The sequence below is a fragment of the Equus caballus genome, chromosome 6 (assembly GCF_041296265.1).
Source record: "Equus caballus isolate H_3958 breed thoroughbred chromosome 6, TB-T2T, whole genome shotgun sequence".
In the NCBI taxonomy this organism is placed as follows: domain Eukaryota; kingdom Metazoa; phylum Chordata; class Mammalia; order Perissodactyla; family Equidae; genus Equus; species Equus caballus.
Window position 1 is genome coordinate 20547058 of NC_091689.1, and position 17745 is coordinate 20564802.

At 42.1% G+C, this 17745-nt stretch overlaps 1 protein-coding gene across 3 annotated transcripts in view; it reads left to right on the top strand.

The window, feature by feature from the left end:
* LOC100065342 (UDP-glucuronosyltransferase 1A1) overlaps positions 1 to 17745 on the top strand; it is an 85196-nt gene that overhangs the window by 17669 nt on the left and 49782 nt on the right. Inside the window, exon 1 of one of the 3 annotated variants that reach the window (XM_014740434.3) lies at positions 7293 to 8256. The exons of the other annotated variants lie outside the window; for them this stretch is intronic. Within the exon in view, the coding sequence (XP_014595920.1) occupies positions 7396 to 8256 (861 nt within the window). The 5' untranslated portion in view covers positions 7293 to 7395. Of the gene's footprint in view, positions 1 to 7292; positions 8257 to 17745 lie in introns of those variants that run through there. 3 annotated transcript variants of the gene reach the window in all.

The window sequence follows — 17745 nt, forward strand, 5'->3', positions numbered from 1 at the left end:
TGTTAAGCGAAATAAGTCAGTCAGAGAAAGACGAACTCTATATGACTCCACTCATAGGTGGAAATTAGTATATTGAGAAGGAGATCTGATCGGTGGTTACCAGGGAAAAGGGGGGGTGGGGGGAGGGTACGGAGGGGGAAGTGGTGTACCCACAACATGACTAACAAAAATGTACAACTGAAATCTCACAAGGTTGTAATCTATCATAACATTAATAAAAAAAAAAAAAAAAAAAAAAAAAAAACAACAACAAGAAAGAGCAGGTGACAGAGAGGTGTGTGGCCTGCTGAGCCTACGTATTTCCTCTCTGACCCTTTGTAGAAAAGGTGTGTTGACCTCTGACTAAGGCAGGTGTTTCTAGATGCCCTCCTGACACGTGGGGCAGAGGGCACAGAGCTACATGGAAAATAGAAACTTGTGAGCTTTGGGTTTTTTTGTTTTAGTATTGACACTGTTGAAGGGCTTCAGACCACTGCGTCTTTCCCACGAGAATCCTCTTGTTGAATGTTTTTTTCTTGAGAGAGGAAGCCTCAGTAGGTCCCAAAGACCCTTCTCACCCTCCTTGAACACCTGCCCATTTCTTGTTGACCCTTTGGACAGTTGGAGTCATTCTGAAGGGTGGTGGGGGCTGGGGGATGAGCATAAGTGGACTGGTTCCAGGGAGCATGGGGCAGGAATAGAAAACCTGTGTGTAAGGAAAATTTAACCAAGAAGTTAATAAGCAAAAGAGTAATAAGAAACGTTTGGCATAAGAAGGAAAAAATTAGGATTTTTGGTAGTTTGGGACCAACTGTTGTATATTTGCAAAAAAGAGTTGCGTTTAGTCCTGTTGAGATGAGACGGCAGTCAACGTACTTTGTGGGCACCGTGAACCTTTCTCTGTTCTTGACTGACATTTGTATCTCAGTTGTCTTTCAACGTGTCAGCTCAGGGAACATTCTGTACAAATGTAATTATCCCCATGTAATTGTAATTATAAAGCAACCAAAAATAAGTGTTTTTTTGGTCAGATAATCAAACCATTTCAAGACCTCGAAGACAAATCTGCCCTTTGGAGTGATAGAAATGTTCTGGAATCATCTAGAGCTGGTGGTTGCACAACACTGTGAATGTCCTAAACGGCAGGGAATTGTTCCCATTAAAATGGTTAATTTTGTTGCACGAGCTCATCTCAATAACGTTTAAAAGAAGAACATGCATCATACGTCAGAGAAAATGAAACCCTGATTTATAGATCAAAAACAAACGCCACTCCTCAGGAGGCAAATAGCGTGATCAGGCAATACACAAGGTAAACACAACACAAACAGACAATAAAAGTTTGAAATACGTTTAATTTCGGAAATAATCCAAAACTTTCAAATTAATAAACATTGAGATCCGTTACGTAAATCAAATAGGAAATGTTTTATTGGTAACTATTGGCGTAACTTAAAACAAATGCTCATATATTTCTTTTGAAAATCTGCAGAGTCTTTGGAAAACCAGGGCTGGTGAACATTCCCTGCATCTTGCTAAGACTCGGGGTCCAGGAAAGTGAACCCGTTCTCTGGGGACCTGTGGGCTCCCAGCCTCGCCCATGGGGGAGAGTAAACCAGATCACTTCCCACCTCTGCCCACGGCGCCTCCCGCCTCGTCTGCCCAGGGAGGCACTCAACCTACTCACAGGGCTCTTCTGTTGTTTCTGCCCAAGATGCCCTTGGAGCAGCCCTTTGGCCACCAGGCTGGTGGTTCCCACTGGGAGACCTTCAGGGGTGGGCCATGGGGCAGCTCCAGATGTTCTGAAGCCACTTATCCCGGCTTCTCTCCAGCCCAGGGTGTCTTCTCCAGCCCTGTGCACCTTGTCACCTGCCCCCAAAGCAGTTGTGCTGGTGTCACATTGTCCCAGGTGCCATTCCCTCTGCCCATGGAGGCTCCAACCCAGGCCAGATGCTGGAACACTCTCCATTGTCCTTCTTGCTCCACAGTTGAGACCCATCTGTCCCACGGATAACTTCATTTCCTCTTGTGAGGCTCAGGTTTCCAATATGTCCATTTTAGAAGAGAGTTTACCTTCATATTTCATTCTTAGAAGGGCCAGTAGAGTGTTTATCCAGAAGAAAGGAATTCAGAGATGAATGCCCGTGTCTTCCACTTGCAGTGCAGAGAACTGCTCACGGCTTCCAGAGAACTGGTTTCTACTCTCCGTGTTCGGTCACACAGGGCCTTGGAGGCACGTCCTAGCCAGAGCTCAGGCTCCTGGACCAGCACATCCTCTCTGCCCAGCCTGCTCTGGGGAAGGGAGTGATGGAGAGATCAGCCTTTCCTGAGCTAGGGTGGGGAAAGGCCAGCTTTCCCTGCCCTGCTGCCCCCAGGGATCCCTTGCACGTCCCCATTACACTAGGAGAGTAAGAGCTAAAAGACAGGATTTGGAACTCAGCTGTGTGGCCGAGGCAGGTGGCTCACCCCCCAGTGTTCCTTTCTCCATCTGTGATGTGGGAACACTGTGGAAGTAGTGGTGGGAAGGTAAGATCCAGTTCACGGGAGAACTTGGAAAACTGTGAATGCAACACAGATGCACAGGGCTGCTTCGGGCTGGAGTAACAGGATGGAGCCCCTCCGACAGGAGGTAGCCCCACTTTCTCACGTAAACGAGCAAAGCGATGTTTCTAGGCAAGCTGAGTGAGCTGCCTAAGGCCACAGGCTGCAGCCAGGAGCAGGGGCAGGATAAGAACCCACTCCCTTGTCACCCTCCCACCGTGAGGTCACTTGTTTCCAGGCACTGTTTGATCCCATTATTCCAGACCTGTAAAGACACAGCCCTAGTAAGGGAAGATGGGAAGCTGAGTGCTGGGTCAGTGGATCCAACCAGCCTCCTCCTGGCCATGCAGCCCGGACTTCAGCCTCCTCATCTGATCATGAGGCGAACAACCTCTGGCTCACGCCTCCCAGGGTCGTTTGAGGATCAAATGGGCAGCATGGGAAAGTGCTGTGTAGACTGAGAGGAGACTGTGGCCCTATCTCTCTCTTCCCTGGACCTTAGCCCAGTACAGGCTAAAGCCTTCACTCTGTGAGGTGATAAAGACAACATGCTTTTCTTGTCAAATTCTTTGGGGAGCATTCCTGGATAACTCGATGCCAATCCCCCAATACTAGCTCTTCTGTTCCCATGTTTTCTTCTCCTGTTTTCTGGAATCATCATAAATGGGGGGGACTTTGCTTCTTGGGGCGCAACATCTGGAGACCTTTTTGGTGTCACAATTAGGGGGTGACACTGACATCTAGTAGGTAGAGTCCAGGGATGCTGTTAAAAGTCCTACAAAGCATGAGAAATACACACCCACTCCTGACGAAGAATTCTCTGGTCCCGAATGTTGGTGGTGAAAAACGGTGATTTAAATAAATTCCAAGTGAGTCTCAGTGACTCTACCAGCAGGGCCCTGAGCTGGGTGGTGTTGGGGCTGCAGGGGGTTTTGCCTCTGAGCTCACTTTGTCTCCTGACAGGGGTGTCTACAAGCAATACTCACTCCGGCTGCAGTCTCAGCATTTATTTGTAAACAGAGGATTGCATGTCGTGGGAACAAAACCGCCAAATGTCAAATCATTCTTAGTAAGCATTTTCAAAAAAGACATGACTTGGGCCAATGTCTATGACGCCTTCAACGGTTTGATTCTCTTTCAACACCCTGTGTCCATCTTTATGACTGGTTATATTGGAGATTAACAGACATCCTGAGCATTTTAACAGCTCTTTGTGTTAAGAAGTAATTATCTAATGACTGGCTAAATGCTACAATAGTCGGGTTTAAAGAAGCTTTTCAACATGAGTCTCTGAATAAAACTTGGTGATCAATAATTTAGATAATTCTAGGAGAATGAGATAAAGTGAGTATTTTTTAAAAACCACTTTCTTGAGATAGAATTCCCATTCTATACAATGCCTTCATTATAGTTTACAATTCAGTGGTATTTAGTATATTCAGAGTTGTACAACCATCACCATAATCAGTTTCAGAACATTTTCAATCACCCGCAAAAGAAACCCCATACCCTTTAGAAGTCACTCTCCATTCTCCCCTCCCCCAGCCCCTGGTAACCATCAATCTGCTTTCTGTCCTTATGGATTTACCTATTCTGGATATTTTATGTAAATGGACTCATACAATATGTGGCCTTTCATGTCTGGCTTCTTTACTTAGCTTAATGTTTTCAGGGTTCATCTACATTGTGACATGTACCAGTCCTTCATTCCTTTTTATGAGCAAACAATATTCCCCTGTATGAACAGGCCACATTTTATTTATCCACTCGTCTGTTGATGGACATTTGGGTTTCTACCTTTTGCGATTGTGAATAGTGCTGCTCTCAGCATTTGTGTACAAGTTTTTGTTGGAACACTTGCTTTCAGTTCTTTTGGGTATGTACCCAGGGGTGGAATTGTCGGGTCATCTGATAATTCTATGTCTAATTTACTGAGGAATTGCCAAACTATTTTCCACAGTGGCTGTACCATTTCACACTCCCACCAGTGTTGTATGAGGGTTCCAGTTTCTCCACATCTTTGCCAACACTTATTATTTCCCATTAAAATGTTTTTTATTATAGCCATCTTAGTGTGTATAAAGTGATAGCTCATTGTTTTTATTTTCATTTCCTTAATGACTGTTATTTTGAGCATCTGTTCCTGTGCTTGTTGGCATTTCTTTATCTTTGGAGAAATATGTGTTCAAATTCTTTGTGCATTCTTTAAATAGGGTCGTTTGATTTTTGTTGCTGAGTTGTAAGAGTTCTTTCTATATTCTAATAGACACACTTTAAGAGATATATGGTGTATGTTTTTTTTCTACTTGGTAGGATTTGTTTTCACTCTCGATGGTGTCTTTGAAACACAACAGTTTTAAATTTTGATCAAATACCACTGATGTATTTTTTCTTTTGTAGCTTGTGCTTTTGATGTTATATTTAAAAAACCATTGCCAAATTGAAGATCAAGAAGACTTATGCCTGGGGCCGGCCCCCAGGCCGAGTGTTTAAGTTTGTGCTCTCTGCTTTCATGGCCCAGGGTTTCACTGGTTCGGATTGTGGGCACGACCATGACACTGCTCATCAGGCCATGCTGAGGCGGTGGCCCACATAGCACAACCAGAAGCACTCTCAACTAGAGTATACAACTATGTACTGGGGGGCTTTGAGGAGGAGAAGAAAAAGAAAAAAAAAAGAATATTGGCAACAGATTTTAACTCAGGTGCAAATCTTTAAAAAAAAAAAGAATGCTTATGCCTGTTTTCTTCTAATATCTATGGTTTTGGCTCTTACATTTATGTCTGTGTTCTATTTTCAGTTTATTTTTTTGTATGATGTGAGGTAAGGGGCCCACTTCACATTTTTGCATATGTATATCACAGTATCCTTCGTTGAAAAGATCTCTTTCCCCTTTGAATTGCGTGGGGATCCTTGTGGAAAATCAATTGACTGTAAATGTGAGGGTTTATTTCTCAATCTCAATTCTAGAAATGCAGTTGATTTTTGTATATTGATCTTGTATCCTGCAACCTTGGTGAACTTGTATTTGTTCTCATTTTTTTTAGTGGTTCCTTAGGACTCTCTGTATCTGAGATCTCGTTATCTGCAAATAGAGACAGCTTTGCTTCTCCCTCCTCAATCTCAATGATTTTATCTGTGGTTCTTTCCTAACTGTCCTGGTGGGAAAGTCCAGTGTAATGCTGATTCCTGATCTTAGGGGGAAAGCATTTGGTGTTTCACCGTTCAGTTTAATTGGAGATTTTTAATAGATGCCCAGATCACTAGATTGAGGAGATGGCCTTCTCTTCCTAGTTTGTTGAGTGTTCTTATCATATAGGGGTTGGATTCTTCAAATGCTTTTTCTGTGCCTGTTGAGATGAACACGTGGTTTTTGTCTTTTTTTCTACTGATATGACACATTGCATTAGCTAATTTTCAGTATGAAAGCAACCTTGCATTCTTGCGATTCCAACTTGATCATGATGCACAATCCATTTTACTTGCTACTGGATTTGGTTTGACAGTCTGTTTTGTTGACTTTCATCTATATTCGTAAGAGATATTGGTGTATAGTTTTATTTTCTTTGGAAGCTTTCATCTGGGTTTGGTATCAGATATTACTGGCCTTACAAATGGCCAAATGGTTCATGAAAAGATGCTCAGCATCACTAATCATCAGGGAAATGCAAATCAACACCACAATGAGAGATCACGACACACCTTTCAGAGTGGCTGTCATCTAAAGGACAAGAGATAATACGTGCTGGTGAGGATGTGAAGAAAAGGGAACCCTTGCGCAGTGTTGGTGGGAATGTAATCGGTACAGCCACTGTGGAAAACAGTGTGGAGGTTCCTCAAAAAAATTCGCTACGTCCTTAATTAAGAAAGATGAGATGATTGTGGGGAGGGGCCCTAATCCAATATGATTGATGTCCTTACAAAAGGGGAAATTTGGGCACAGACACACACAGGGAGAAGGGGAACATGAGGACAGAGAGGGAGTGATGTTTCTAATCCAGGTAAAGCCAAAGATGGTCTGCCAACCAACCGGAGCTAGGAGAGGGGCTGGAATGGATTCTCCCTGTGAGCCCTCAGGAGGAACCAACCCTGCTCGTGCCTCCTCTCGGACTTCCAGCTTCCAGGACTGTGGGAATACATTTCTTTCGTGCAGGCCACCCGGTGTGCGGTCCTTTGTTACAGGGACCCTGGGAAACTAAGATGAAGGGAGATTGTTTTGACCAGGAAGTGTTCTGCAGGTGTCAGGGGTCTGATACTAGGGCCCCCTTTTTCTTTCAGCTGCTGGGTGTTTGAGTCGCTCCCATCAGATGCCCTGTCACCTGATGCATCACATTGTTTTGTGTTTCTACATTTCCTTCCCTTCTTAATTTTTTACCTCCTCCTCTATCCCTTTCCCTCGCCCAATACTTCCTGACTTCAGAGCCCCTGTTAACACTTCCTTTCTGCTCTGAGAAAAGGTGACAAGGAAATGGAGGAGCATTGAGGGCTGTTCATCTAAGGATGTCCTCACCGATGCTGCAGAATCCAGGGGGCTCAGGACAGAGGGCTGGGTGTGCCAGCAGGGGCTTCTCCAGTTGTCCTTAAACTGTGACTGACTGGGGAGAAGGAGAGGCAGATTGATGGAGATGAAGAGAAAAATAAACCGAGAATCAGGTGAAAGTTGATAAGATGCCTGGTTGGCTCCAATTAGCTGTGTGCTTAGAAATGGTTAAACATTAATTTAGGTTTTTTCTTATCAAAGGGCAAAATTCAGAGTCAGGAGACGTAGGCGTGTCTGTGGAAAGCTGTAGCCTGTTTGTTTGGGTCACTAGGAGGGAATCCAGCGGTTTGGGAGTGTAAGTAGTCATTGTTGTTGCTACCTGCACTCCCTCTAGCATGGCCTGCCTTCTCCGTGCATTTTGGAGAGTTTCTGCAGTGGTTTTCTTCTTAGCATTGTGGGGCATGAGTGTAGGTGACAAGCTGCTGGTGGTCCCTCAGGATGGAAGCCACTGGCTCAGTATGAAGGACATAATTGAGCCTCTCAGTGAGAAGGGGCATGACATCGTGGTGCTGGTGCCAGAAGTCAATTTGCTCCTGAAAGAATCGAAATACTACACAAGAAGAATCTATCCAGTGCCCTACGACGAGGAAGAGATGGTGAGCCGTTACCGCTCTTTTGGAAAGAATCACTTTGCTGAGAGATGGCTCCTAAATGCTGCTCAGACTGAGTATAGGAATAACATGATCGTTATCAACATGTACTTCACCAACTGCCAGAGCCTCCTGAACCACTCTGAGACCCTGAGCTTCCTCAGGGAGAGCAAGTTCGATGCCCTTTTCACAGACCCGGCCTTACCCTGTGGGGTGATCCTGGCTGACTACCTGGGCCTGCCCTCCGTGTACCTCTTCAGGGGCTTCCCGTGTTCCCTGGAGTTTGCGTTCACTAGAAGTCCAAACCCGGTGTCCTACGTTCCCACATGCTACACCCAGTTCTCAGACCAGATGACTTTCCCCCAACGTGTGGCCAACTTCCTCGCTAATTACTTGAAGGACTACCTATTTTACTGTCTGTATTCCAAGTATGAAGACCTCACATGGAATGTTCTCAAGAGAGATGTGCACTTACCCAGCTTATATCGGAAGGTCTCCATTTGGCTGTTAAGATACGACTTTGTGTTTGAGTATCCAAGACCAGTCATGCCCAACATGGTCTTCATTGGAGGGGTCAACTGCAAGAAGGAGGGAACCCTGCCTCAGGTGGGTGGTTTATTTCTTTTGGAGTGCCTGGTTCTATGTGAGTAAACATTGTTTTTACATGCTCTGTCTTCCCTGTCATTTGGCTCCTCGAGCCGAATGTCCCCTGGGGTGGCTGTTGGAAGAACCAGCATCTAGAAGGAGATGGCAGGCTTGGAGTAGGGACATGAAGGAGGTCTCAGGCAGGGATTTTGAATGATGTTGAGGTTTTGAATGAAGACGGCGATCATGCCACCAATAGCAGGAGATGGATTTAGCTAGGTAATCTGGGGACAGTCAGAGAATCATAGAAAGAGCCTTAGAAGTTTCCAGTCGAAATACTATAGTGTCTGTTGAGACTAGATTTGAAGGCTTGCCCAAGAGGACGCAGAGCTAAGAGGATAGTAAAGGTCAAAACCCTTTTCCCACATGTGTTCCATGCATTTTCCCTTGGCCCTAAACCAGGGGTCAACAAACTACAGCCGTTGGATCCAATCTGCCCAGAGGACTGTTATATGGCCCAGAGCTAAGGTTGGTGTTCACATGCTTAAAGGGATGTGAAAAACAACAACAAAGAATAGGGGGCAGAGATGTGTGTGGCCTGCTGAGCCTACATATTTTCTCTCTGACCCTTTGTAGAAAAGGTGTGTTGACCTGTGACCTAAGGCAAGTGTTTCTAGATGCCCTCCTCACACATGGGGCAGAGGGCACAGAGCTCCTTTGGAAAATAGAAACTTGTGAGCTTTGGGTTTTTTTGTTTTAGTATTTAAACTGTGGAAAGGCTTCAGACCACTGTGTCTTTCTCACCAGAATACTCTTGTTGAATGCAGTTTTCCTCAGAGAGGAAGTCTCAGTAGGTCCCAAAGACCCTTCCCAATGTCCTTGAACACCTGCCCATTTCTTGTTGACACTTTGGACAGTTGGAGTCATTCTGAGAGGCAGTGGGGGCCGGGGGCTGAGCATAAGTGGACTGGTTCCAGGGAGCACGGGGCAGGAGTAGAAAACCTCTGCGTCAGGAAAATTTAACCAAGAAGTTAATAAGCAAAACAGTAAGAAGAAACATTTGGTATAAGAAGGAAAAAATATCATTTTTGGTACCTAGGACCCACGGTTCTATTTTTGCAGAGTTGTGTTGAGTCCTATTGAGAAACCAGACTGCAGTGATTGAACTTTCTGGGCACCGTGAACCTTTCTCTGTGCTTGACTGACATTTGTCTCAGTTGTCACTCCAACATGACACCACAGGAACATTCTGTACTAAAATATGTAATTATCACCTTGATTTTTCAGTTATTAGTATTCAGTGAAAGTGATCAAAATCAAGGATTTTTTTTTTTGGCAGATAATGAAATCATTTTAACACTCTGAAAAAATTCTGCCCTTTGGGGTGATGGAAATGTCCTGGAATAATATAGACATGGTGGTTTCACAACATTGTGAATTTCCTAAATTCCGCTGAATTATTCCCGTTAAAATGGTTAATTTCATTATGTGAGCTCATCTTAATAACTCCTTTAAAAAAAGAAAATGCACCATCAATCAGAAAAAATAAAGCCTAATTTATAGTTAAAAAAACCCAACAACCACCTCTTTAGTAGGCAAATAACATGATCAGGCGATGCATAAACACAACACAAATGGACAATAAAAGTTTAAAACCACATTTAACTTCAGAAATAATCCAAAACAATCAAATTAATGAACAATGGAATTCAACTTTGCAAGTCAAGCAAGCAAACATGTTTTATTGGTAACTGTTGCCCTAAGTTAAAACAGATAGTCATATATTTGTTTTTAAAGTGTGCCAAGTCTTTCAAAAACCAGGCCTGCTGAACATTCCCTGAATCATGCTAAGACTTAGGGTCCAGGAAAGTGAGCCCATGCTCAGGGGACCTGTGGGCTCCCAGCCTTGCCCGTGCGGGAGAGTAGATCACTTCCCACCTCTGCCCACGGCGGCTCCCACCTCCTAACCCTAACCCAAGGCCTCCTCTCTAGCCTTGAGCACCTTGTCACCTGCCCCAAATCAGTTGTCCTTGTGCCACATTCTCACAGGTGCCTTTCTCCCTGCTCAAGAGAGCTCCAACCCAGGACAGATGCTGGAACACTCTCTTAATTGTCCATCTTGCTTCCAGTTGAGACCCATCTGTCCGATGGCTAAACTCTTTTCCCCTTGCGAGGCTCGGGTTTCAAATATCTCCATTTTAGAAGAGAGTTTACCTTTATATTTCATTATTAGAAGGGCAGTAGAGTGTTTATCCAGAAGAAAGGAATTCACCTTGAGGTCGCCTGTTTCCAGGCACTCTTTTATCCCGTCATACAAGACCAGAAAGTTGCAGCCTCACCAAGGAAAGAAAGGAAGCTGAATGGTGGGTCAGTGGGTCCAAAATCCTCCTCCTTGCTATGCAGGCTGGACTGCAGCCTCCACATCTGACCACGGGGCCAACAACCTCTGCCTCACCTCTCACAGGGTTGTTTGAGGATCAAATGGGCAGCATGGGACAGTGCTGTGTAGACTCTTGAGAGGAGACTGTGGCCCCACCTCTCTCTTCCCTGGACCTTAGCCCAATACAGGCTACAACTTTCTCTCTGAGAGTTGATAAAAACAAACTGGTTTTCTTGCGACATTCTTTTGGGAGCATTTCCAGGAAACTGGATGCTAATTCCTCAGTGGTAGTTCTTCTGTTCCCACGTTTTCTTCTCCTGTGTTCTGGAATCATCTAGAGAGTGGTTCTCAAACGAGGGCTATTTTGCCTTTTAGGGGACAACATTTGGAGACATTTTTGCTGTCACAATTGGGGAAAGACACTGTTATCTAGTAGGTAGAGTCCAGGGATGCTGTTAAAGTCCTACAAAACACGAGAAGTACCCTGCCACCCACTCCCAAGAAAGAATTATTTGGCCCAAATGTCAATATTGTTGAAATTGAGAAACAGTGACTTAAATAGATTGCAGGGGGCCAGCCCCGTGGCCAAGTAGTTAAGTTCGAGTGCTCCGCTTCGGCAGCCCAGGGGGGTTTCGCCAGTTCCGATCCTGGGCACAGACGTGGCACCGCTCATCAAGCCATGCTGAGGCAGCATCCCACATGCCACAACTAGAAGGACGCACGACTAAAAATACACAGCTATGTACTGGGTGGCTTTGGGGAGAAAAAGGAAAAATAAAATCTTTAAATAGATTCCAATTGCATATCAGTGGTTTCTACCCAGCAGGGCCCCCAGCTGGGTGGTGTGGGGGCAGCAAAGATCCTTTGCCCACCCTCTGAGCTCACCTTGTCTCCCTACAGTGGTCTCTACTACCAGTACTCACTCAGGCTGCAGTCTCAGCCTTTATTTGTGAACTGGGGATTGCATTCTAGGCAAGTCATGGGATCAAAACCCAAAAATGCCAAGTCATTCTTAACAGGCAATTTTTTTAAACATGGGAGTTAGGCCAATGTCTGCAATGCCTTAAATGGTTTGCTTCTCTTTCAACACCCTGTGTTTCTGTTTTCTGACTGGTTATCTTGGAGATTAACAGACATCCAGAACATTTTATTTTCAGTTATTTTATTGAAGTCATATTGGTTTACAACATTGTGTAATATCAGTTGTACATTATTGTGTATCAGTGTCTGTATAGTCTGCATGGTGCTCACTCCCAATAGTCTAGTTTTTATCCATCACCATACATATGTGCCCCTTTTACCCCTTTTGTCCTCCCCCTGTCCCCCTGGCTCTCTGGTAACCACTAATCTGTTCTCCTTTTTCATGTGTTTGTTTATCCTCCGCACATGAATAGAAATCATATGTTTCTTTGTCTGGCTTATTTCGCTTAACATCATACCCTAAAGGTCCATCCATGTTGTTGCAAATGGCATGATTTTGTCTTTTTTTCTATGGCTGAGTAGGGTTCCATTGTATACATATACCACATCTTCTTTATCCAATCCTCAGTCGATGGGCACTATGGGTGCTTCCATGTCTTAAGTGTTGTGAATAATGCTGCAGTGAACATGGGGTGCATAAATCTCTTTAAATTGTTGATATCATGTTCTTTGGATAAATACCAGGAGTAGGACAACTGGATTGTATGGTATTTCCATTTTTAATTTTTTGGGAAGTCTCCATACTGTTTTCTATAGTGGCTGCACCAGTTTGCATTCCCACCAGCAGTGTATGAGCGTTCTCTTTTCTCCATATCTTCTCCAAAATGTGTTATTTTTTGTCTTGTTAATTATGGACATTCTGGTGAGTGTAAGGTAGTATTTCATTGTAGTTTTGATTTGTACTTCCCTGATGATTAGTGACGTTGAACATCTTTTCATGAGCCTGTTGCCCATCTGTGTATCTTCTTTGGAAAAATGTCTGTTCATATCCTCTGCCCATTTTTTTCCCTGCTTTTTCTCCCCAAATCTCCCCAGTACATAGTTGCATATTTTAGTTGTGGGTCTTTCTAGTTGTGGCCTGTGGGACACTGCCTCAGCATGGTCTGATGAGTGGTGCCATGTCCGCGCCCAGGATCCGAACCAGTGAAACCCTGGGCCACCAAAGCGGTGTGTTCGAACTTAACCACCAGGCCATGAGGCCAGCCCCAATCTGCTTATTTTTTGATTGGGTTGTTTGTTTTTTGTTGTTGAGTTGTATAAATTCTTTTGGAATATATTTTGGAAATTAATCCCTTGTTGGATATGTGATTTGCAAGTATTTTCTCCCAGTTGATGGGTTGTCTGTTCATTTTGTTCCCAGTTTCCTTTGCCTTGCAGAATCTTGTAGGTTGGATTTGTTTTCGTTTCCCTTGTCTGAGTAGACATGGTATTTGAAAGATACTGCTAAGACTGATGTCAAAGAGTGCACTACCTATATTTTCTTCAAGGAATTTTATGGTTTCAGGTTTTACCTTCAAGTTTTTAACCCACTTTGACTTAATTTTTGTGTATCGTGTAAGATAATGGTCTACTTTTGTTCTTTGGCATGTGGCTGCCCCATTTGCCCAACGTCATTTATTGAAGAGACTTTCCTTCCTCCGTTGTATGTTCTTGGCTCTTTTGTTAAAAATTAGCTGTCCACAGATGTATGTTTTTATTTCTGAGCTTTCAATTCTGTTCCATTGATCTGTGTGTCTGTTTTTGTGCCAGTACCATGCTGTTTTGATTATTATAACTTTGTAGTATATTTTGAAGACAGGGATTGTGATGCCTCCAGCTTTGTCCATTTTTCTCAGGATTACTTTGGCTACTTGGGATCTTTTGTAGTTCCATGTAAATTTTAGAATTCTTTGTTGTATATCTGTGAAGGATGTCATTGGGATTCTGATTGGGATTGCACTGAGTCTGTGGGTTGCATAATATGGACATTTTAACTGTTTATTCTTCGAATCCATGAGCATGGAATATCTTTCCATTTCTTTGTGTCTTCTTTGATTTCTTTCAATCACGTCTTATAGTTTTCAGTGTACAGGTCTTTCACTTCCTTGGTTAAATTTATTTGTAGATATTTTATTCTTTTTGTTGCATTTTAAATGAGATTCTATTCTTGACTTCTCTTTCTGCTGGTTCATTATTAGAGTATAGAAATGCAACTGGTTTTTGTAAGTTGATTTTGTACCCTGCAACTTTGCTGTAGTTGTTGATTATTTCTAATAGTTTTCTAGTGGATTCTTTATGGTTTTCTATATATAGAATTATATGATCTGCAAACAGCAAGAGTTTGACTTCTTCCTTTCCAATTTAGATATGTTTTATTTCTTTTTATTGCCTGATTGCTCTGGGCAAAACCTCCAGTAGTATGTTGAATAGTGGTGAGAGTGGACACCCTTGTCTAGTTCCTGTTCTCAAAGAGATGGCTTTCAGTTTTTCACTGTTAAGTATGATGTTGACTGTGGGTTTGTCATATACGACCTTTATTATGTTGATGTACTTTCCTTCTATACCCATTTTACTCAGTGTTGGATCTTGTCAAATGCTTTCTCTGCATCTATTGAGATCATCATGCGATTTTTATTCCTCATTTTGTTAATGTGCTGTATCATATTGATGGATTTGCAGATGTTGAACTGTCCCTGCATCCCTGGGATAAATCCCACTTGATCATGGTGTGTGATCCTTTTAATGTATTGCCGTATTCTATTTGCCGTTGTTTTGTTGAGTATTTTTGCTTCTATGTTCATCAACGATATTGGCCTATAATTTTCCTTTTTTGTGTTGTCCTTGTCTGGTTTTGGTATCAGGGTAATGCTGGTCTCATAGAATGAGTTAGAAAGTGTCCCGCCTTTTCCAATTTTTCAGAATAGTTTGAGAAGGATAAGTATTAAATCTTCTTTGAATGTTTGGTAGAATTCTCCAGAGAAGCCATCTGGTCCTGGACTTTTGTTTTTTGGAGGTTTTTGATTACTGTTTCAACCTCTTTACTTGTAATTAGTCTATTCAGATTCTCTATTTCTTCTTGATTGCATTTGAGGAGGTTATATGATTCTCAGAATTTATCCATTTCTTCTAGGTTATCCAATTTGTTGGCATATAGTGATTCATAGTATTCTCTTATAATCCTTTGTATTTCTGTGATATCCACTGTAATTTCTCCTCCCCTTTTTAATTTTATTTTTTTGAGCCTTCTCCTTTTTTTCTTAGTGAGTCTGGCTAAGGGTTTGCCAGTTTTGTCTGTCTTCTCTAAGAACCCAGTCTTAGTTTTGTTGACCGTGTCTGTTGTTTTCTCAGTCTCTGTTTCATTTCTTTCTGCTCTAACTTTAGGATTTCCTTCTTTCTGCTGACTTTGGGCTTTGTGTGCTCTTCTTCTAGTTCTGTTAGCTGTAATTCAAGATGATTTATTTGAGATTTTTGTTGAGGTAGGCCTATATATTGCTATAAATTTCCTTCTTAACTCTGCTTTTGTGGCATCCCGTAAGAGTTGGTATGTTATGTTTTCATTTTCATTTGTCTCCAGTTATTTTTTTATTTCTCCTTTGATTTCTTCGTTGATCCAATGGTTATTCACTAGCATGTTGTTTAGTCTCCACATATCTCTGACTTTCCCAGCTTTTCTCCTGTAGTTGATTTCTAGTTTCATAGCATTGTGGTCAGAAAAGATGCTTGATATGATTTCAATCTTCTTAAATTTATTGAGGCTGGCCTTGTTTCACAACATATGGTTTATCTTTGAGAATGTATCATGTGCACTTGAGAAGATGTGTATTCTGCTGTTTTCCAATGGAATGTTCTAAATATATCAAGTCCATTTGTTCTAGTGTTTCATTTAAGACTTCTGTTTCCTTGCTGACTTTCTGTCTGGATGATCTAGCCGTTGATGTAAGTGGGGTGTTGCAGTCTCCTACTATTATTGTGTTGCTGTCAATTTCTCCCTTTAGGTCTGTTAGTATTTGCTTTACATACTTTGGTGCTCCTGTGTTAGGTGTATATCTATTCATAAGTGTTATGTCCTCTTGATGGAATGTCCCTTTTATCATTACATACTGCCCATTTTTGTCACTCGTTTTCATTTTTATCTTGAAGTCTGCTTTGTCTGATATAAGTATGGCAACACATGCTTTCTTTTGCTAGCCATTTGCCTGGAGTATCATCTTCCATCTCTCCACTTGGAGCCCATGTCTGCCTTTAGAGGTGAGATGTGTTTCCTGGAGGCAGCATATTGTTGGGTCGCTTTTTTTTTTTTTTGAGGAAGATTAGCCCTGAGCTAACATCTGCCACCAATCCTCCTCTTTTTGCTCAGGAAGACTGGCCCTAAGCTAACATCCATGCCCATCTTTCTCTACTTTATATGTGGGATGCCTGCCTCAGCATGGCTTAACAAGCAGTGTGTAGGTCTATACCTGGGATCCGAACTGTCGAACCCCAGGCTGCTGAAGTGGAATGTGTGAACTTAATTGCTGCACCACTGGGCACACCGCTGTTGGGTCTTGTTTTTTAATCCATCCTGCTGCTCTGCGTCTTTGGATCAGAAAATCCAATCTATTTACATTTACAATGTTATTGATTTTTGAGGGCTTAATACTGCCATTTTGTCTCTTGTTTTCCAGTTGTTCTATATTTCCATTGTGTCTATTCTCTTGTATTTCTGACTGCCATTTCAATTTGGTGTCTTCTGTGATGATGTTCTCAGTTTTCTCTTTTTTAATGATTTGTGGCTCTGCTCTGATTTTTTGTTTAGTGGTTACCATAAGGTTTGTATAAAAGATCTCATAGATGAGTTAGTCCATTTTCTGTTAGCCTCTTATTTCCATTAGTGTAAGCAGTTTTCATCCCTTTCCTCTCCTCCTTCTGAATTATTATTGTCACAAATAATTCTTTATTTTATGTTGTGAGTTTGTGACTAAATTGAAGTGTTTATAGTTATTTTTGATGCTTTACATTTCTTTATCTTTTATGTTATGATTAAGTGTTTGCCAGCCTATTCTGATGGACAGCTGCAATTTTGTGATTTTATCTGTCTCTTTACCTCCTTGCTCAGATCTTTTTAAATCTTTGCCTTTTTGTTTCAGGTAGGAGAGCTTCCTTCATTATGTCTTTTAACGCAGGTCTAGTGGCAATGAATTCCCTCAGCTTTTGTTTATCAGGGAAAGCTTTTATTTTTTGATAATATCTGAAAGATAATTTCACTGGATAGAGTCTTCTTGGCTGAAAGTGTTTGTCTTTCAGTATTTTGAATATATCATTCTATTCTCTCCTAGCCTGTAAGGTTTCTGCTGAGAAATCTGCTGACAGCCTGGTAGGGGTTCCTTTCTAGTTTATTTTCTTCTGCTTGGTGCCTTTAATATTTTTTCTTTCTCATTGACTTTTGACAATTTTAGTGTTATATGCCTTGGAGAAGGTCTTTTTGCATTAATGTAATTAAGAGTTCTATTGGCTTCATATACTTGTAGGTCCAGAGTCTGCCCCAGGTTTGGGAAATCCTCAGCTGTTATTTCTTTGAACAAGCTCTCTGCTCCTTTCTCCCTCTCTCCTCCCTCTGGAATACCTATCATCCTTATGTGACTTTTCCGAATCGAGACATATATTTCTCAAAGAATTTTTTCATTGTTAAAAATCTTAGTTCTCTCTCCTCCTCCACCTGAAGCATTTCTCTATTTCTATCTTCTGATTCACTAATTCTGTCCTCCATAAGGTCTACTCTATTTTTTATCGTTTCTACAGCATTTTTTATCTCATTAATTGTGTTCTTCATATCCATAATTTCTGTATATATTTTTTAAGGGTTTCAATCTCTTTGGTGAAGTATTCCTTCTGTTCGTTAATTTTCTTCCTGAGCTCATTGAACTGCCTTTCTGTGTTTTCCTGTAACTTGCTGAGTTTCTTTATGACAACTATGTTGAATTCTCTACCATTTAGATTCTGATCTTCTGTAACTTCAGGATTTGTTTCTGGAGACTTGTCCTTTTCCCTCTGCTGTGCAATTTTACTGTAGTTCTTCATGTTTTTTGATGAATTGATCCTCTACCAGCATGCTGTAGGAAAATCAGTTGTCAGATTCCATCTGCCACTGCTGGGGTGGACAGGAGCTGTGTTTTGTTATCCTGCCCATCTGC